Source organism: Tripterygium wilfordii, chromosome 10, assembly GCF_013401445.1.
Source record: "Tripterygium wilfordii isolate XIE 37 chromosome 10, ASM1340144v1, whole genome shotgun sequence".
Lineage (NCBI taxonomy): Eukaryota > Viridiplantae > Streptophyta > Magnoliopsida > Celastrales > Celastraceae > Tripterygium > Tripterygium wilfordii.
The window spans coordinates 8,772,023-8,793,626 of record NC_052241.1 but is presented as its reverse complement, the minus strand read 5'-3'; the positions used below and the strand labels follow the sequence as shown (position 1 = coordinate 8,793,626).

At 38.2% G+C, this 21,604-nt stretch overlaps 2 protein-coding genes across 2 annotated transcripts; both read right to left on the bottom strand.

The window, feature by feature from the left end:
* Window positions 1-5,843: 5,843 nt before the first annotated feature.
* Window positions 5,844-6,873, bottom strand: LOC120007351. The gene is made up of 2 exons (XM_038857547.1): window positions 6,826-6,873; window positions 5,844-6,494 (listed from the first exon to the last, which is right to left on the bottom strand). The coding sequence occupies exons 1-2, from the start codon at window positions 6,871-6,873 to the stop codon at window positions 5,844-5,846; spliced, it is 699 nt and encodes a 232-aa protein (XP_038713475.1).
* Window positions 6,874-14,954: 8,081 nt separating this feature from the next.
* On the bottom strand, window positions 14,955-21,318 carry LOC120007810 (protein ALTERED PHOSPHATE STARVATION RESPONSE 1-like). The gene is made up of 4 exons (XM_038858264.1): window positions 20,089-21,318; window positions 19,474-19,649; window positions 17,082-17,305; window positions 14,955-16,050 (listed from the first exon to the last, which is right to left on the bottom strand). Exons 1-4 carry the CDS (start codon window positions 21,080-21,082, stop codon window positions 15,252-15,254), a joined length of 2,193 nt encoding a protein of 730 aa, XP_038714192.1. The 5' UTR covers window positions 21,083-21,318; the 3' UTR covers window positions 14,955-15,251.
* Window positions 21,319-21,604: the final 286 nt, after the last annotated feature.

The window sequence follows — 21,604 nt, the reverse complement described above, 5'->3', positions numbered from 1 at the left end:
AGCAAATTGAATACCAATATTTTGCATATTTATATAAAAAATAAATATTTATTCTCTTATGTGTAAAAAAATAATTGCCTACAGTTCATGTTTTCAAGAGAACAAATATAGATTTCAATTACTTCTCCGCACTTTATTACTAACAAAAAATTAGTATTCAAAGTTTATCGCGAGTAGCACGGGTATTGCACTAGTTTAATTGTATTTCACGTACAGCAAACCCATTTCCACTGAGTAAGTTGTTTTGCAGTTCAAACTAATTGTTCAATATGAGATTTTTTTTTTGAAGAAATGAAGGGGAATGTGAATCTTTTATGGTCTTGTAGTGTTATTGCCGTTGTAGACAACTGCCGATGATTCACAACTTATTCTTTCTACTATTTTTACAGGTTATTGTGGGGACATGGGAACTAGGAAGGAAAGTTTGGTTTTAAGATTTGTAAAAGGCAGGTTCTTTGATCATCAGGCTCATATTTAACCCTCATGACTTCTCTGCAATTTCTTTCCTCTTACATTTGACAAACTCTTTCAGTTAGGGGAAAAGATGGTTGTAAATTTTTACGAACTGACCATAGGACTAGCATTCTTCACTCAGATACTGTCATTAACAAAAGCGACTGTCAAGTTTAATATATAGGATACTGTAGGACAAGAACAATATCATAGTTTGGCTCTAATGTATTAACATGGTGCTGCAGTTGCTGTAGTTATGTATGATGTCTCAAGCATGGTAGTTGTTCTTTAAAAATAATGTTCCTAGGTAGTTTGTTGCATGTATTGATGCACTGAGTAATGTCACTGTTGAAATGAACAATAGGGTTGTAACTTAGCTGGTGACGACTAGGGGATGAACAATAATGAGTTTTTTTTAATCAGTTGAAGTAAATGTATTTTGTGTGTGTATCGAGTTCACAGGCTTCTGCCCAGTCTTGCCTGTCACTAGTATGGAACAAGTTGAGTTGACGGCCTGAGGTTAGAGCCGACCCAACAGTCTGGTGGACATGTTGGGATAGAGAACTCTCAATTACCAAGCAAGTGTTCATAGTTGCTTAAACATATTAAGTTGAATATGATTGAACTATATCATCTGTTTAACTAAATTTGTCAATATGGTTCAGTATGAAAATTCGCGTTAGATTTATTTCAATTGAATTTTAAAGAAACATTTGCAATTAAGGCCTTTTAGAATCAAGAGTTGAATTGCAATATCAATTTATCTCCATTACTTAATGTTTGCTTGTTTTGTTCACCCCTTCATACGATGCCCTAATATGCTTTGATATTGGCAAAGACAAGGTAAGACGATATATTGGAGATTAGACCTCTTTTCAAAATTTTTATCTAGTGTTTTATTTTGATTGCAATAATATTTCGTACTCTTCCAAATCTACAATATATAAATGTTTCAATATCATTTACCTATTGTTCTCAAATTGGGCAAGAGTAAGCATGCTTGAAACCATAATTTAGAAATGTAGGATAGTTATGCTAATGCCACTAGCTAAATTTGCTAATGTTGGTGGCTTAGTTTTACATAGAATCAAAAACTATTATAAGGAGTTGGACACAATTTGTGTTGTTATCTTTACTCTTGTAATATGTGTCTTATAATTTAATAGTCTGCAGCAGACTCGTACTCTTTCATGTTGTGTATGTCCCTAAAGCAAACTTTGGAAATTTCTTCCTATGTAATGCAAAATAGCCTCAATTTGCTTCTGGTTTTAGCCTTCATGAGTATCTGGGTCTATCCAGAGATTCATAAACATATTTCGAGTTTGGAATGTTTCTTAGTTGCTGCTCATCCGTAACTCATTATTCATATTGGGATTTGTAGAAAATTCAAATTTGGTAATGACATGGGTGGCAAGCAAGTCAGACTTCAAGTCAAAGAGAGAGGTGCAGACTATACCTAAGTTTGACTCCCGCTCCATAAGCAAAATTTCTAAGTCATATTCATTCACTATGAAAACTGTGACTCCCGCTCCATAAATTATGCTTGTTGACCCACCACAAATTTAAAGAATATGATCACAAGGTCTATATCTTACCAACATTTTATGAAATTGTTCTAGTATGTTGAAAAACATTTAATTGTAAATGATTTGTAAAATGTCTCACATCGTTAAATGATGTGTGAAATTCCCCTTAATAAGGGCTAAATCCACCCCTTAATGACTAAGCCTTGGCCCACTTGCTAGCTAGGGAGAAATAAAACCATGCGGACCCAATATATCCACCAAAACCGAACAACTCAAAGCGGACAATATAATTGGTTGTATGGTGGTGTAGCTGGACTATTGATAGCTGCTAGTTCTGTGTAGATAGTGATAGGCAGTTTTCTACCAAGCAACCATCTGGAGCCGAAATTAAAGAAACTGTTTAGCTATACTCCATCAACCACTGTAGCTGCTTCTGTGCTTGAAAATGAGAAGGGCATTGGTGGACATGGCCCGTAAAATAATAACACTGCACAACCAAGCGATTCTTCTTCTTTCGTCCCTCTAATTAGAGAAACCTGCGTTGCTGCAACTCCTGCAAGCCGAGCAGGCTGCATAGGAGGTCAGAAATGTCAATTTAGAGTCTTTTGGTGAAAAGTCTTGCTCACTTCATTGAGAGTGCATTATATACAAGATTACAAACCGTAACAGAAAAGATACAAGCTGATTTTTAGCCCCTAAAATAGCGAAGCTACCATATATACATTGTCTAATTATAGCCTAAATATATCCTAATTAAAGTCAGAATATTTACAACCATAGCTGTCAGTTACAACCATAGCTGTCAGTCAAAGATCATATTTAATCCTTTGACATCCCCCTCAAATTGATGCTAGTGAATCTATAAGCATCAATTTGCCAACTAGAAAATTATGGCGCTGACGTGGCATGGATTTGGTGAAGATATCGACAATCTGTAGAGTAGTGGAGATATGGGGAAGAGTAATAACTCGATAATCATAGGCTTCCCTAATTGAGTGACAGTCAACCTCGATGTGCCTTGTACGTTCATGATAGAGCGGGTTGGCTACAATTTGGATGGCGCTAGTATTGTCAGCATGTAGAGGAGTAGGTTGAGCTGGGCTGAAATCGAGCTCTGTGATGAGACCATGTAGCCAAATGATCTCGGAGCATGCAGCAGACATGGCGCGGTACTCAGATTCAGTGGATGATTTGGAGACATGATCTTGCTTCTTACATTTCCAAGAGATAAGAGCATTGCCGAGAAACATACACCAGCCGGTTGTAGATTTTCTAGTGTCTGGACAACCAGCCCAATTAGTATCACTGTAGGCTTGTAGCTGAAGTGAAGAACCAGTAGGGAAGAATAAGCCGCGACTAGGTGTGCCAAGAATGTAGCGAATAATGCGTCGTACTACAGATAGATGGAGATGTCGTGGTTCCTGCATGCACTTACTAACGACATGAACAGCATAAGAGATGTCTGGTCGGGTAATGGTTAAATAGATAAGACTACCAACCAACTTTCGATAGAGAGTAGGATCCTCAAGGAGCTCCCCTTCATCACGTCGATATTTCACATTTAGTTCCATGGGGGTCTCAACAGAAGTAGAGTCGGTGAGGCCAGCTAACTGAATCAAATCTTGACTATACTTGTGCTGATTCAAGAAGATACCTTGAGGCTGATGATGGACCTCTAAACCCAAGAAATAGGTTAGTTGGCCAAGGTCTTTCATATGAAATGTAGAACGCAGCAAAGTCAAAATCTCAGAGATGGCTGCCAAGTCGGAGCCAGTGATGACAATATCGTCCACATAAACAAGGAGGAGAACCATGCCCTTCGATGTCCGTTTTAGGAAAAGAGAGGAGTCATATATACTTTGAGTGAAAGAAAAACCAAGGAGAGTTGATCGAAACTTTTCAAACCATACTCGCGGTGCCTGCTTTAAACCATACAAAGAGTGTTTCAATTTGCAAACATCATTAGGTGAGGTAGAAGGCATACCAGAGGGAAGTTCAAGTAAACTTCTTCCTTGAGATCACTGTGAAGAAACGCGTTCTTGACATCCATTTGATGTAAGGGCCATGATTGGGATGCAGCAAGGGCTAGTATAGTTCTTACAGTGGTCATCTTGGCGACTGGTGTGAAGGTCTCATCATAGTCTAGACCATATTCTTGTTTGTTGCCAAGAACCACTAATCGAACCTTGTAACGGTCTATGGACCCATCAGAACAAAGCTTGATTGTAAATATGAATTTACTGCCAAGAGGTTTCACAGATGAGGGACAAGGAACAACATCCCAGGTTTGGTTTTCTGCAAGTGCGAGAAGTTCTGTTTCAATAGCCTCCCGTCAACACGCGTGCTCCATTGCCTGTTTATAAGATGAGGGAATAGGAATAGAAGACAAAGTAGCTGTAAAGGATGAAGGAGGAGAGAAACCAAACCTACATGGGGGTCTACGAACCCGAGTACTATGTCTGAAAGAAGGATGTGCAGTTGCTGGAGCAAATCAGCATTCGGGATAGGAGCTTGAGAGGACGTGGGAGGTATGGCAGGCTGGTTGGATGTGGCGGCGGAGCGTCTTTGATACACTAGGAGCAGCTTACTAAGGTCTGGAGTTGCAGAAGAGTTAGTAAACGTAGGCAAAACAGAAAATGAAGGAGAAACAGGATCCTGGTGAGTAGGAAACAAATATTTGTTTTCAAGAAAAATCACATTTCTAGAAACTCGAATACGACTCAAATTGGGATCAAAGCAAAGAAAACCTTTTTGGTGTACCGAATATCCTAGGAAAGCACATTTGATTGACTGAGCCGTGAGTTTGGTGCGTTCATGTGTAGAAAGATGAACATAGCAGACACAACCAAAAGTACGAAGGTTGGAATAATTTGGAGGATGACCAAATAACCGAGTGAAAGGAGATTTGTGGTTCAATGAGGGAGATGACAATCTGTTGATGAGGTGGACAGCAGTTGAGAGAGCTTCACACCAGAATTTAGAGGGTGTAGATGACTCTAATAGTAGAGTGCAGAAAACATCGAGAAGGTGACGGTTATTTCTTTCGGCAACTCCATTTTGTTGAGGTGTTGAAGGACAAGATCGTTGAAAGATTATGACATTATGTTGTAGAAAATCCTGAAACAAATGAGACATATACTCACCCCCATTGTCAAAACGAAGGATTTTGATATTGGCTGAAAATTGGGTCTGAATGTAGGCATGAAAAATCTTTAAAATAGAAACAACTTCATCTTTAGAATGGAGGAAATAAATCCACGTGAAACGACTATAGTCGTCAATAAAAGTGACAAAGTATTTGTAATTAGCATAAGAAATGATTGGTGCCATACCCCACACATCATTATGTATCAGATCAAAAGGTTGGACTACATTCGGGGTGTGAATAGGAAAGGGTAGAGTTTTACTTTTGCCAAGCCTGCAAGAATTGCAATCAAGCTTGATAGCATTAAGAGATGATGATTCTTTATTCCCAAGAAAACTAGATTGCCAAGGAGATGATGAAGAGAAGGGTTTACCTGAGAGTCTTAAAGCGAAAAATGTAGAAATGATCATTTACTGAATCATTTCAGGGGTCACGGGTTGGACAAAAGCAGGAGCACTTTGTGTTGAAGATGTATCCACAGAACTTCCAGCACTAGAAAGGCCAACTGAGACTGCATATGTTGTTTCCGATCTCTTGGGGGGTCAAGTAGGACATTCCTTGATGATATGACCATCCTTTTTGCAATAATTGCAAAATTTTCGAGGACAGCTTGAAGCATAATGGCCAAATCCTTTGCAACAGAAGCACTGAACAGTGCTCATATCCCTACTTCTTGGCTTACCTTGTGTAGCATAGGCCACTGGAACAGATGTGGATCGTCATTGTTCCATTGTGGTTTGAGTGAGAAGACGTTGTTCCTCACCAAGTAGATCACTGATGCATGTGTCCAAGGAGGGAACAGATTCTCGATTCATAAGATTGGATCTGGTCCCCTCAAATTCAGGTCTCAGTTTCATTAGAAATTGATCCCTCTTAGTAGTTTCATGGACAGATTGAACAAAACTAAGACCTTCGGATGGTAATGTAGCATAAACTATATCAGTGTATTCAGCCCAAAGATTATTGAAACTAGAGTAAAAATCAGAAATAGAGAGACTATCATGTTGTAGAGCATCCAATTCATGTTCAAGTTGGAAATGAAGAGCAGTGTTTTGTTGGTAAGTCCACATCTCGGCTGCAGTCTTAGAAGATCGAAGATTCAAGATGATGTTGGGTTCGACAGATCCTAGGATCCATGCCATGACTTGAGCATCCTTGACTTCCCACTTGGTGTACTGGTCTTTGTCTTTGTTTCTGTCAGGAGCAAGGTTACTGCCATCAACATGTCCCCACAGCTCTTTGCCTTTGACAGAAATTCTGAAGTGAAACGACCAAGCTGAGTAGTTCTTTCCATTGAAACGAATCAGAGAAACATCAGATTTATCTGAAGCCATGAGATCAAGAGAACTAGAATAACCGAGAATAATGAACTTGAGAACAAGAGACAAATGATAATTCAGAACCAGGGCTCCGATACCATGTCAATTTAGAGTCTTTTGGTGAAAAGTCTTGCTCTCTTCATTGAGAGTCTGCATTATATACAAGATTACAAATTGTAACAGAAAAGATACAAGCTGATTTTCAGCCCCTAAAACAGCGAAGCTACCATATATACATTGTCTAATTATAGCCTAAATATATCCTAATTAAAGTCAGAATATTTACAACCATAGCTGTCAATTACAACCATAGCTGTCAGTCAAAGATCATATTTAATCCTTTGACAAGAAAGGCAGCAACTGACATCAACACTTTTTAAACCATATACACATCAACAATATTATCCGCTTTGGGTTGTCCGGTTTCCATGAATACATCGAGTATGTACGGTTTTGTTTCTTCCTAACTAGAAAGTGGGACAAGGCCCAACTCACTTAAGTAGGGAAAATGCCTAGTTGTTGTTAAGGGGTGAGCTTAACCCTATTAAGAGGAATGTTCACACATCATTTAACATTGTGAGACTTCTTACAAGTTTGCACCCTTTTTTTTTCTATATTTCGATTATTCATGTTTTCTGTAAATTATTCCCTTTTTTATTTTACTTTCATTTATGTTAACCATGTGCCTTGAGATTTATTGCATTTGGTTAGATGTATGTATCTTTGCTATTCCCACCAAGAAAATTTTGGAATCATTTTGATTCTTTACTACTCTTGTTGCTTTTCCCACCAACAATACTTAATTCTTGAACACTCAATTTTTCTTTCATTTTCCCTTGAGCTTGATTGAACTTGATGATGGCTTGAATTCAAGAGAGGGTAGAGAGGACCGATAACTTGCTGCTATTTTCCTTCGTTCACGGTGATTCTCTTATGTCCATTGTTGGGTCTAAATTAACCTTACTAGCAAGTGTACTAGTCGGCGACTACAGCACAATGATAAGCAAGGGTCGAATCCACAGGGACGGTGTTATGTTTAATCCAAATGTATATTTGCATGTATATATGGACAATGCAATCAAAAGTAAAATTCAACTCAAGATTGTTTGGTTTGGTAATTCAACTAAAACAAGCAAAGAGCAAAGTGTTTTTGGTATTTTCTTAGAATTAGGATGCAACTAATGCAAATGAGATGATTTAACAAATATGAGATGAACACCAAGGCTTCGGAATCCCCCTTGGGAAATGACTTGGAATGACATAAATTTACACACATATTTGCTAATTCGGGCATAACGAATCCGTACCTAAGTCGGTTTTAGCGCACCTAAGCCAAATCTCCCTAAAATCGATTACTAGCCATCTTATTGGTCTAGGTCGGATATTCCTAAATACATTCTAGCCATCTTATTGGTCTAAACATGCATAGGAATTCATGGAGTTCTATGGAGATTAAGATTCATACAAATTGTCACCTAATTAAAGGGAGACACATTCATAATCAAGTGTTTCAAGAAGCATAATCTACTTGACATATTATTGTCTAAGCAAATTCTCCAAACAATTTCATCCAAAAACCTAAAGTGTTGGCCAAACACCACAAGCATGAATAAATTGCAATCAAACATAGAAACACAAGATTTATACCCAAATCAACTCATATGTATGTAAATCAAGTCATAAACAAAGTCATCAAACCCAAGGCTTCAACCTAGCCTTGGCACAAGAGATTTAGTTACACATAATGAGAGAAAAACACAAAAGGAGAGATGAGAAAATCATGAATAAACCCAATTAGTTGAGTAGATCCAAGTTGAGCTGAAGAATCTCTCCTCCTAGCTCCAAGAATCGCCTTCCCCCTCTGGTTTCGCTCCCCAGAAAATCAGTTCTAGGTTAAAAAGTCCCGCAGCTCAGACAAATCGCGACTTAAAACACCCCAGAAAATTGCTTTTCACGCCTAGGCGCGTTGTTTTCACGCCTAGGCGCACCACGCCTAGGCACACGCCTAGGCGCACGCCTAGGCGCAATCCTAGGCGTGCACAACTTAAAATTCAAGTCCAACTCTCTGGACTGGGCGTGCAGGAGTGATCCTGGGCGTGCACAATTTGTGCGCCTAGGCGCGCCACTCCTAGGCGCGCGCCTAGGCGCGTTACCCCTAGGCACATTATTCAAATGACCATAACTTCTCCATATGACCTCCTATTTGCATCATTTTAGATTCTACGGAAAGCTTGAGATGTCTAGTTTCCAATGCCTTTTGTTGCGCTCAATTCCAATAATGTGACAGAAAGTTATGACTATTTGAACACACGAAGGTCGGTGGACATTTTCTTCAATTCAGCCCTTTTTCCGTCGCTTTTCATCCAAACCGCAATCAACCTATCAAAATACAAATCAACACATAAATACACTCATTATTTATCAAAAGAAAGCTTAAGAGGGGATATTTCTACCAAAAATAATAGGTATTATCATACCTATCAAACACCCCACACTTAAACCTTACTTGTCCTCAAGTAAAACTAAACAAAGTACATCTACCAACTAACATCCTAACTCACTAACGCAGAAATCGCGATTGCATTTAGCATATGCAACAAGCCGTTAAACCCCTAGGTGTCCCTAGTGGAGGAGTTTTGTCTCCTGAGGGCTTACAAGAACGACACCCACAAACGTTTCAAGATAACTCAAATCAAACATATGGGAGGGAAATCACTAGAATCGAAACAATATACATCAATGCCATGCAATCAAAAAGATGTGGAAACCCCACACTTCATCCAAACATATACTTAATGAAGATTATCCGTCTACTCAATCACTTCGTCTACATTAAGTGCGTGCAAAGAAAAAATGTATAATTATTTGGCTTCCAAGAGTTCATAGGCGCCAAACATAGTCACATTCCAAGAATTCCAAGAACAGTCAAGTAGTAATACCAAGGCACTTTTATTTATATACATACTTCTCTTCTTCTTCTTCTTCTCTTTTTTTTTTTATTTTTTTTATTTTCATCTTACTAGGCCCGTGGAATGCTCACTCCTTTAAGCTTTCTAGTCAACCCATGTAACGAGTTCTCAACCAATGACTCCCAACCAGTTGGTTTAGGGCATTATGTGATAAAGCACACCTCGGATCAATCACTCGAGTTGAAAAGGCTTCGAAGTTAAGCTAGCCTAGTATGTTCATCAAGATTGTCTTACCTTTTTACGCGAAACTCGAGTTGGTTAGACAAGAGCCCCGGTTACTCAGCAAGATCACAAGAGCGGAACATGCTTTTAATCATCATCAAATTTATTTTTTTTATTTTTTTTTTAACATGCTTGTAATTAACTAGTGCCAAGAATATAACTAACACGGTGTTCTAGATCATCTTAGAGAAAGTCCACATCCAACATCTATTCACCCAAGTCATACCCCACAAGCACACATTCTCGTGCAGGTGAATTACAGTGGTTGTGCAATAGAGTAGACGTCAAGCATATAGAAGGATATGATGGGTTCCACAAACCAAGATTAGCTGCATTTCAATATAGCACTCAATTCAACAGAAAATTCCCATAAATATGCAAGATTCAAGCACTAAATTTTATTTTATTTTATTTTTTTTTTAAATTTTCAATTTCTTTGTTTTTTTTTTTTTAAAATTCAGCTACTACAAAAATCATGTGAAATTTTGCACAAGATAATCCATATGCAGTCCACCACCCCACACTTTAAAGAATGCATTGTCCTCAATGCAAAACATAACAATGTAATAATGCACTAAAAAGAGGACAAGTTGAAACAATACAACCTGGGGGTTGGAGTCATGCATCGAGTGGATTGGGGTGCTGGCCTGGCCATAATTCTTCAATGTCTATATGCACCCTCCTCTTGTCTTCAGGTAGACGAGATCTACCACTTTGCAGTGGCTCAATAAATAGGGCACAAACATCCTTCTTTGATGTGCCCATCAAAAAGATTCTATCTCTAAATTCCTTTGGCCCTCTTGGTTGAAATTGTAGTTTTCCATGCCAATGGAAGATATATTTTGAGTAGAGGGGAAACTTCTTCAATGATCTTGCAATGTAGCTCTCCATGCTTTGTTGAAGCTTCCATTTTTTCTTTGTTGGCAAAATTTCCTCCAGGATTTGCATTATGGAAGCACTGAGATTTACATTAGGCTCCTCAACTCCAATAAAGTCAATGAATAGTGCTTCAAATGGTGATAGCACCTGATTGTGGAGTGTGTTATCCTTATGCCTCTCTACAAAGTTATCACATTCTTCCTCCACCTTATCATCATACTTGTTCTCCAAATCTTCAGCTTTCAAATTTTTTTCAGAATCGACAAGAGCTTTCTCTTCTATATCTTGCTCAACCCATGTAGGTCCACTAATTTCTTGTTCGATTGAAACTATCTCACATTCTGCAGCTGATGGAGAATTTTTTGATTCTTCTAAATCCATGCCCTCCTTCATTGGTGGATCCATCTCCGAAAATGAAGTGAGAAGCATTATCTCATACTCCTCTTCATCCACATAATTATACTCAACTTTTTCTCTAAGCTCCAACTCTTTGCCACTGCTTAATGTAACTGCTTGAGTTGTCTCACATATATCTTTCCCCTCACTTGTTTTCATCATAGGTTGGCAAAGCTGATTTTTGTTTGATACCATCCTATGCGTTGCCTCTGCTAAAGTTTGGGTACTTGCATTTAAGGAATCGAGTATGTCATCCAAAGATGACTCATGTCTTTGCTCAAGCGGTGGTGGTGAAGCCCATTGACACATCTCCTCTCTACAAGCTTGAGTGTTTGCTTTCAACTTTTGGGTACTCGTAACCAATGCATTTAGTATGTCTTGTAGAGATGAGTCTTGTGCTTGCTCAAGCAATGGTGGTGGTGTTGCTTGTGTAGGAACAAATTGATGTTGGTAGTTGTTCCATAGGAATTGAGGTTGTTCACACCTTCCAGAGTTATAAGTGTTGGAGAAGGAGTTGCATGGTGGATATGGGGCATGGTTTGGAGGAGTTGTCCTTGCATTATATCCTTGCAAATATAAGCTCGACCCATAAAAACCTGCTCCCTGATAAGCACATGGTGGAGGATATCCCATCTCAAAGCATATGCCAACAAAAGAAAAATTAGTTAACAAATATTATGTACAAGTATTATGTACAAACAAAGGAAAAAAAAAATTATGGACAAATAACAAAAATGGATCAAACGTAAGCTACCATCCCCGGCAACGGCGCCATAAACTTGTTGGGTCTAAATTAACCTTACTAGCAAGTGTACTAGTCGGCGACTACAGCACAATGATAAGCAAGGGTCGAATCCACAGGGACGGTGTTATGTTTAATCCAAATGTATATTTGCATGTATATATGGACAATGCAATCAAAAGTAAAATTCAACTCAAGATTGTTTGGTTTGGTAATTCAACTAAAACAAGCAAAGAGCAAAGTGTTTTTGGTATTTTCTTAGAATTAGGATGCAACTAATGCAAATGAGATGATTTAACAAATATGAGATGAACACCAAGGCTTCGGAATCCCCCTTGGGAAATGACTTGGAATGACATAAATTTACACACATATTTGCTAATTCGGGCATAACGAATCCGTACCTAAGTCGGTTTTAGCGCACCTAAGCCAAATCTCCCTAAAATCGATTACTAGCCATCTTATTGGTCTAGGTCGGATATTCCTAAATACATTCTAGCCATCTTATTGGTCTAAACATGCATAGGAATTCATGGAGTTCTATGGAGATTAGGATTCATACAAATTGTCACCTAATTAAAGGGAAACACATTCATAATCAAGTGTTTCAAGAAGCATAATCTACTTGACATATTATTGTCTAAGCAAATTCTCCAAACAATTTCATCCAAAAACCTAAAGTGTTGGCCAAACACCACAAGCATGAATAAATTGCAATCAAACATAGAAACACAAGATTTATACCCAAATCAACTCATATGTATGTAAATCAAGTCATAAACAAAGTCATCAAACCCAAGGCTTCAACCTAGCCTTGGCACAAGAGATTTAGTTACACATAATGAGAGAAAAACACAAAAGGAAAGATGAGAAAATCATGAATAAACCCAATTAGTTGAGTAGATCCAAGTTGAGCTGAAGAATCTCTCCTCCTAGCTCCAAGAATCGCCTTCCCCCTCTGGTTTCGCTCCCCAGAAAATCAGTTCTAGGTTAAAAAGTCCCGCAGCTCGGACAAATCGCGACTTAAAACACCCCAGAAAATTGCTTTTCACGCCTAGGCGCGTTGTTTTCACGCCTAGGCGCACCACGCCTAGGCACACGCCTAGGCGCACGCCTAGGCGCACTAGGCGCAATCCTAGGCGTGCACAACTTAAAATTCAAGTCCAACTCTCTGGACTGGGCGTGCAGGAGTGATCCTGGGCGTGCACAATTTGTGCGCCTAGGCGCGCGCCTAGGCGCGTTACCCCTAGGCACATTATTCAAATGACCATAACTTCTCCATATGACCTCCGATTTGCATCATTTTAGATTCTACGGAAAGCTTGAGATGTCTAGTTTCCAATGCCTTTTGTTGCGCTCAATTCCAATAATGTGACAGAAAGTTATGACTATTTGAACACACGAAGGTCGGTGGACATTTTCTTCAATTCAGCCCTTTTTCCGTCGCTTTTCATCCAAACCGCAATCAACCTATCAAAATACAAATCAACACATAAATACACTCATTATTTATCAAAAGAAAGCTTAAGAGGGGATATTTCTACCAAAAATAATAGGTATTATCATACCTATCATCCATCACACAACAGATTTAAGCAATTATATATAGTTATCATAGACTAATAAAAATGTGGCACATTATGGTTTCTGGAGCAATAAATGATTAACATACAAAAAGATGTGTGATTTATCTTTCTTAGATCAGTAAGAAATTGACACAGAAAATGACATATGCGCCACGCTTTGACTGGGAACATCTTACATTCTCCCACTTAGCAGACGTGATATTACATTATATCATAATTCATGTTTTTCATCACTGCACATAGAACATTTTCAAAACAAAAGTACGTAAATAAGTAAAACACAATCAGAAGACACAAATGCAAACCACATGTTCAAGTACAAATTAAAATAGGATCAAAAAACTCAATTTGAAAGTCTTGATTACTTCAACCCAACAACAACAAGCGGTACTTCATTGAAGCATTCCCATAAAAACATCACACCTGCTCAGGTACCAAAAACATGTCTCTATTAGGGAGATTATCCGTGATAATAATTTTTGAACTGCATATTTTTTTTTAAAATATTATCATTTATTTATTAATATTAATAATAGTATAATAAATAAAATCTTCACTTAGTTATACCCACTCAAGTATATATGTAGTTGAGCAAGGACACAAAAATGCATAGCTAAATTTTTCTTATTAAAGGTCTTTAGTGAAACTTGAATTTAGATCAATAAAATAAATAAAATTTTGATATTAATATTAGGAGGTGATTGACAGCTAGTGAGGGGAACGGATTGATTTGGTAGCTTTTTAGGCTAGTGGCTCTCTTTATGACTCCTATTGAATGTGAAGGGGAGGGTTTGTCTTTATATACAAGGAGTTATCCACACATCTTACTGATGTGGGACTTAACAATTTTCTACATTTGTGAGTTGGGTTATGTTAGACTCAATAAGTGGAGTAGAGGTCATGCCCAATTACACCGAATTGTTTTGGGTTGTTCAGTTCTCATGGATAGATCGGGCCCACAATGGGTTTTCCGATTCCGGTGAATATATCGGGTCTACACGACTTTGTTTCTCCCTTCGACCTTTCTCACTTAATGGTGGTTGAGCCCAATGGAAAATCTCTTGTTGGATGTAAAGGGGAGGACTTGTCTTATATACAAGGAATTGTCCACACATCTTATCGATGTGAGACTTAACACATATCATTAAATAGAAGTAGGGACAAGGATTCATGACAAAGATGTCTCGCACCGACTCTGACTCAATTTGCAGGCCAAGTTTTTCCCTGAATATGGTTGTCTGGATTCTAATAGTTTGGATCGTGGATAGAGAGTGCATGTGGATTTGTAACTTTCAAACGTTATGGTGTTCCTCGAGTTAATGGCCAGTTACATGTATCGAGGTATTGGTGATTTACGCTACAAAAGCTGGAACAATTGCAATTGATGGAGTCATGGAGATGGTGTTGGTAAGGGCTTCTGTTTAGATTTACAAGTCATTTAGGGAGAGCGTATTTTAAACAATAAAACAAGTTATTTAAACTTTTTGTTATTTATGGAATACTATTTAAACTTTAATTTTATGGAACAAAACTTAGGGCTTATCTCTAATTTTTTTCCTTAATTGAAAAAGAGAGATATGGTGAGACTAGTATCCCCAACCAACTCAAAACACATGGTAACAATATCCAATCTAAACTTATTGCAAGTTACCTGTCCTTGGGCAATTAATCAGATTGTTGTAAGCAAAAAACCAATATCCAGAGAGTAAATATCCAGTTAGAAATTATGGATAGCTAGGCTAGCTAGGCCTGGCGAGTCATAGCATTCAGTATTTCAATTAATCGTACATGAAACATTTCGAAGGAAAGATCATACTAAGATCATCAAACCGCATTGTCCAACCTCGTCGAGAATACATGAGAACCCTAAAGCTGGTAACAAACAAATAAAATAAACATAACATATACAACCCTCTGCTAGTTCCATAGAAAAATTGCAGAAGTTGAAGACATATATAATACATTAGAAGGTTATACTTCTTTTTTCCTTCTCCCCTTCTTTCCCCTTCTTTTTTCAGCTCTGAGACATAGATCTCAAGTTCTTGTACATTTGGGAACATGCAAAAGCAATTTCGGACATCGACCTGAAGAGCTCCGGCAAGCGAGTCTTCAGACTCGTGATGGACTTCTCCTGTACTTGAATGCATTGCTTCTTGTAAGCTTCCTCCTCCTGTTCCAATCGGTTTTTAACATTTTCCACAATAAACTGCCTCTCTGCAAGAACATCGGTATGAATGTTATCTTCACCCCCCTCTGAAACCAATTCATCAGGTGTCCTCCGCTGCATATACTTGTGACACCAATCTTCAAACTGACGGGTCTTGCGGGAAAGCTCCTTCCTTGTGTCCTCACATTTGTCTCTCAATTTCATCTCTTCTTCTTGGTGCTGGATAATAGTGTGTACTACAGCAGCAAAGTTATTTATAGCACTTCTAGCACCCTCATCAGGAAGTTTGTCCAGATAATCATGCCAGCGAATGAGAAGTGCCTGAATTGGGGGACTCTCAATCCTTGGTGGGGAAGAAACCTTCTCCCTTAAACTACTCTCAATGGAGATGATATTTAGTTTTAACCATCCATTGAGGGCCTTTATGTGCTCTTTCTGATGATCTATTAGCTTACAAAATTGTAAATGCCAATCTTGCACAACAGCACTTAGTTGCAAAGTGCGCTCATGGTCGTGCTCGCTAGTTTCCTTGGAGAATTGTATATCCAAGGAACTCAGGGTTGCAACATCCAATGATCTCAATGCCGCCACAAGCTTAAACTGGCTCCCATGGTGAGTCCGCATAGTATCCCACATAATGGCCATCCTGAGATCCATACAACAAATTATTATAATCAGCAAATATTGGGTTCTGCTAGAAAATCACACACAAGTTCTCAAGAGTCTAGCTAATTATGATGCAACTTTGTATTTCCATTGAAAGTGTTCATGTAAAGCATTTAATTGGTCATCAAAAATAAAGAAAAAGAAACTAAGCCTTCATGTTACCTTGCACTATATGTTGCATATTAAAGCACAATGTGGAATTCATCATCCAAATGAGATACAATTAAACTATACATATTATTCAATATTTGTCAAAAAAATATGTATTAAATGATGCTAAAGTGACAGCTCAAATATATTGGTGAGCTTAATTAAACAAACCTTGAGGTGGAGCAGTAATTACTTATCCAGACCTCGAGCTAAAAAATGAAATTTGAATCAACTTGAGCTTGAGCTCAAGCTTAATATGTTACTCGAGCAGAGTTGGGACATGCCAAAGCTAGGCTTCATTATAACCCTCATCATTTGCCACTTTGAGAATTGAGATATCTCCAAGAGACGCACAATTTTCATCCATTAACTAGCAAGTGATTCAACTTCCTTTTGTAGCAGGTAAAAGAAAAGATATTTGGTCCTGATATCAAGTAATTCAACTTGCCGACCGACTTTACATATTCCCAATTGGCAAGTTTAGCTCCAATTCCTAGCACACCCCAATTCAACTCTGAACTCTTCTTCCAACTTTTAGCAAATTTATGAAGCATTTCGTAACCATTTGGAAGATCAATCATGAAACCTTCCTTTGTAAAAGAAACTCTCGGGCATTCTAACCATCTTAACCTATGCAACGATATACTCCTTGGGGGAATGAGACTAACTAAAGCTAATTACCCCAGTGAATATAACAAGCAGAAATTAAATAATAATAATAATAATAATAACAGACATAGATTTATAAACATTGATGTAAAATTATACTGCAGCATATAAACATCGAATTATATCCTAAGCAGTTGAAGTCACTGACAACTTCAACTGTTGATACTTCTATATCCATAAATATCAACTTACCCATCAACAAGCTGAACAAGCTTTGGATATAAATGTTCATCTCGTAAACAGTTTATCTCAGAAACTGTTGAATCCAAGGATTGCATGTCAATAATGTATCTTGTATGCAGATGGCTTACCGCTGCTTTTAATTTCTCCGATGATTCCGAGTGGGCACCTTTTTTCTTCTGCTTGTGCAGCATAGCAACCTTCTTTTGGTATTCAAATTTCATAATTTCACCTTCCTATTCAGCAACAGTTATCATCAAATGACAAGGTTTTTGAATGGTTACTTCTAAGTTCAGCAGACGAGCAAATTTTGTAAGTTAATGCACATTATAGCAATCTAACTGATTACTCTACATCAACTAAACAGGCAGCCTATTCAGAATCTTGCAATTCGTTAAAGGCAAAACTCCCAGTCAGTAGCGTCAATGACGTTGGGCAATCTAACTCATCTCCCTCAATTCTCAATGAAGCTAAACAATCCAGAAGGTCTTAGCTATTACAATTTTCACCAGAATTGTTTATGGGGGCATCTTGCAGGCTGATTTTCATTACCTCACTACAGACACTGTTCCTAGTCAACCAATAACAATCTCATTAATTTGCAGTAGGTAGAAAAGAATAAGAAAGAAGGTAGAAAGAACATAATAGGTTGGATGAAGATGAAACAAATTTGTGTAAAAAAGTTGAAAGAACAAAAGAAAAGGTCTCTGTTACCAATTTAAATGGAAGCCAAACAAAATGATCAATTGATTCAATTCATGAAGATTAAGAGGTGTAATTGAAAACTTGAAAAATTGAAAAACTGAGAGATTTTTGGCAAAGCGTCAACGTTAAAAGGGTGTACTTGCAAATATTTTACCTCCCATAGCATATAATATTCATAATAAGCTCATCAAATAAAAAACATATTGAACTAGCAAACAACTCTGACTACAAAGCAGGAAAGAGGAACTAGGAATTACGAAATTCCATTGAACATCCAATCCTGATGAAGTTAAGTATGAACTGACTAACTATCATGCAAGGCAATATTTTGCAATGTAGAGGTAGGACGACTGCACTACTTGTCATTTTGTCCCATTAACATGCAAGAGATGAAGACTTAGTGAAAAAAAATCACGGATCATGTTCCTTTAAAATGGTTGACCATTAGATTTTAGTTTTCAACTTATACAAACAAGTTAAAACGTACTGTTAGCTATATAGCACTTTTCTACCTTGTGTTTATCTCTTTTATAACTGTCCATAAGGTTTGGAAAACAATTTGGTTTTATTTGTTATTCATAGAGCGGTTAACAAAAAACTATTTTCTGCATTTTCTGATGTTTGGTACAACACAAAGAATGACTCAATGCCAACTATTCAACTAACACAATAATGTGGCTCGAAATCTGACCCGTGCTAGCTTTTAATCACCTGATTCACCGACTCTCCAGAGACCAATGACTATTACTAAATAATGATTCCCAACCCCAAAGCATTGGAAGATGATACGAAAACAAGTTGGTTCCTCAAAAAGATTAGCCAATGTTTGAGAGAGGAGAGAATAGAACCATGCACAAGCGAGTTGGCTACCACTAGGCTGCAAGCCCCGCTTTAGAAACAAAATCTTATACTTGTTTTCAATTGATAGATTAGTAAGCCCATATTATGAAATATGAACAAGTGTGGCGAGTTTTCACTTGCCGTGAATATGTCCAAAGTAAGAATAAACTATCTTTTTTACTACAATTCAGCATTCAATTGACTCAACCAAAGAGAGAGTACAAGCATCATGTCACCACCACAATCACTGCCATGAAGCCTTGGCTTCAGGAGTTCAAATTTATCTGTCTCTTACTAGTTACTATCCTCCAATCTCAGTATCTCACATATCACTTTCTCTTCTTCAATCTCTATTTTAATATTTCTATTGCTAAAAATTTTCTCCTTTTCCCCTCTATCTGTACTCTATATTCCCCCCTACTCTCCGTCAGATCTCATAAACATTAAATTTTTGGTCTAGTATCCAAAGTCTCAAAAGCATGAATGATTAAAAATGTGATGGTGAAGTTGGCATTTGAGTTGACAGTTTTAGAGGACTAGTAGGAAGGAAGGGACGGCAGTTGGGAAAATTTCAGATGAAGATGTTGCAGATAACAAATACAGGAATACGAACACTGAAATTGTCGATGAAAAAGTAACTACAACTCTAAATACTTAATGATATCCACCTTTTCTTTTCGCTCCTCATTTATAAAGGTCCAAGCACGAAAGTACAAATAAATTTGATACACAGAAAAGCTTAAAAGCAACCAGAAATTTAATTTGTAAAAATAAAAAATTCATATAATAAGCCATCTTAAGAATTTCAACATCCAAACTAAGTTAAAAATCTCTTCAAAGCAGGACTCTGGTTACGTACCTTCACTTCATCGTAAAGTTTTTTCTCCCATGCAAGCAACTTATCCAACACACTGGCATGAGTTTCATGCTCTTTTGAGTCAAAATCATCCCTTCCGCCATAAAGATCTGGAAGCCCTTTAAATGACCGATTCCATGTAATAACACGCATAACTCGAGCAGCGTGATCAATATGTCCTGCAAAGCAAAACCACCATAACTTCAAGTGAAAATAGGTTATCAATAGGATGTTGTCGTACAAAGCATATGGAAACACGCCTTCAATATCAATAATGATTACTAATGGGAACTGGATTATGAAGGTACATTGCAACGACCTTATGAAATAGTTTGGTGTGAGTCAATTTTGGCAAAACCAGAAACTTTTAGTCATGCACTCTTGGCCACCAATGATTTTCTAGCCATAGCACTTCAAATTTCATATTTTTCATCATTTGAATATGAGGGCAGAAGAAAAAAAATTACAATAACCAAACCAAGGCATTTCAGTGATTCATTCCCAATCATATGCTGGTATTTAAGAGAAATCGTATAAGGAAAGAAGCCAATTTCAAGCAGATTCCGATTCCCCAAACAACCAAAAGCTAATGCAACAACAAAAACAAGACTCTTTTACCTCGATTATCTGCAAAATTAGAGTGATAATGCAAACGAGTAGCTTCCAACATTTTGGAAACCTCGTGAGCAGTCTCTGAAGCTTTCAGAAAATGATCATCAAGCTCCTCAAAAATCTTGATTAAATTCAAATTCATCCTACCCACTCTCCTCTCCCCCACAACTGGAGGACCTGCCCCTATCCCTGTCTTCCCCTTCTTCGCCACCTTCCCCGCTGCTGCCATTTCTTCTGGCACAGCCACTTCCTCTACATTATCCGGTACTGACGTTTCTGGCACAACCACCTCCTCCTCCTCCTCTTCCTCTTCCTCTTTCTTCATCATTTCATCAAAGACCTTCCGATCAATCTCCTCCTTGTTCACATTCACCTCCGGTTGCTCTGCCACCTCAGCCAAGCTCGGCCCTGGCATGTTCTCCGTATTAAAGAAGTATTCCCATGTCGAATCATTTTGAGGGGCAGGTGCCGGTGAGGCCCGCGTCCTCTCTAGTTCCTCCTTCTGACGTTGTCGGTCTTTCTGAAGCCGTGCTTCTGCTTCATCATCATAAGCAACTCGCTTGCCACGACTGCTTCCACTTCTTTTTCTCACCAACTCTTCTTTATCAACATCCATCATCTCGTCTTCCTCCTCCTCTATCGTGGGACTCATGGGTTTATGATCTCCTCTGACTTTGCGCACCATCTCAGGCATGGTGGCGGACCGTTTGAGGGGCTGGAAATCCTTGGGAGGAGGCGGCGGAGGAGGCATTTCCATGGACACTGTCGTTGCCATAGATGAGGTCGGTTCGGTAGCGGGGACGGCGGAAGCGATGGTGTGGAGCTCGCCGTGCGCGTAGTCACTGAGGGCCGCGCCGGTGTTTTTAATGGATACAGCGTAGGCAGAGTGGGCGGCGGCGAAGGCATTACGGCCGGAGACTGCAAGTTTCATGAACTGCCTGCGTTCCTTGCATCGCGACACTGCCTCCTCGTTCTCGATCTTGGACTGATTGCAACCCATACCGTTGGGTTCTGGTGGTGTCAGTTGGGTTGGATTGGATCCAATTCTAGATTGATTTCATAGATTTTACTCAAATGGGTACCAAGAAAGTCTAAAACTTATCGAATTAGAGGGTTTCATGTTTGGTAATGGTGATTCCAGAAAAGGAAAAGCAGCGTGTAGTAGTAGAACACTTTCAACAGGGGAGAAGTAATCATCATTCCTTCCTACTTGCATTTAACAGAGTGAAACGTTGTCACTAGTGTTAGAGTGACGATTGGATCAAACTATAAAAAAATGAATGTTGATTAGATCTTGAAGACAATAGTAGTAGTCAAACCCAAGTTAAAAAGTCACAAATAAAAGGAAATGCTAACGAGTGTACATGGAAAAACTGGATTGGAATGGGAAAAAGATTTTTTTTTTTTTTTATATTATAATCAATCCTTAACAAATATCTTAGGACATCTGTTAACATTATTTAAAAATAAATTTAAAATTGCTTTAGACAAAGATTAAAGAATTTCAAACCTCCTCTCCCAC

Excerpts from the sequence above, each read along its gene's own strand:
- LOC120007810 (XM_038858264.1), bottom strand. The coding sequence starts at position 21,082 with ATGGGTTGCAATCAGTCCAAGATCGAGAACGAGGAGGCAGTGTCGCGA. Across the intron at positions 19,650-20,088 it reads TAATTTTGCAGATAATCGAG|GACATATTGATCACGCTGCT; the intron begins GTAAAAGAGTCT and ends TTTGCTTTGCAG. Across the intron at positions 16,051-17,081 it reads CTTGTTCAGCTTGTTGATGG|GATGGCCATTATGTGGGATA; the intron begins GTAAGTTGATAT and ends TATGGATCTCAG.
- LOC120007351 (XM_038857547.1), bottom strand. The coding sequence starts at position 6,873 with ATGGAAACCGGACAACCCAAAGCGGATAATATTGTTGATGTGTATATG. Across the intron at positions 6,495-6,825 it reads ATATTGTTGATGTGTATATG|TTCATTATTCTCGGTTATTC; the intron begins GTTTAAAAAGTG and ends CTTGTTCTCAAG.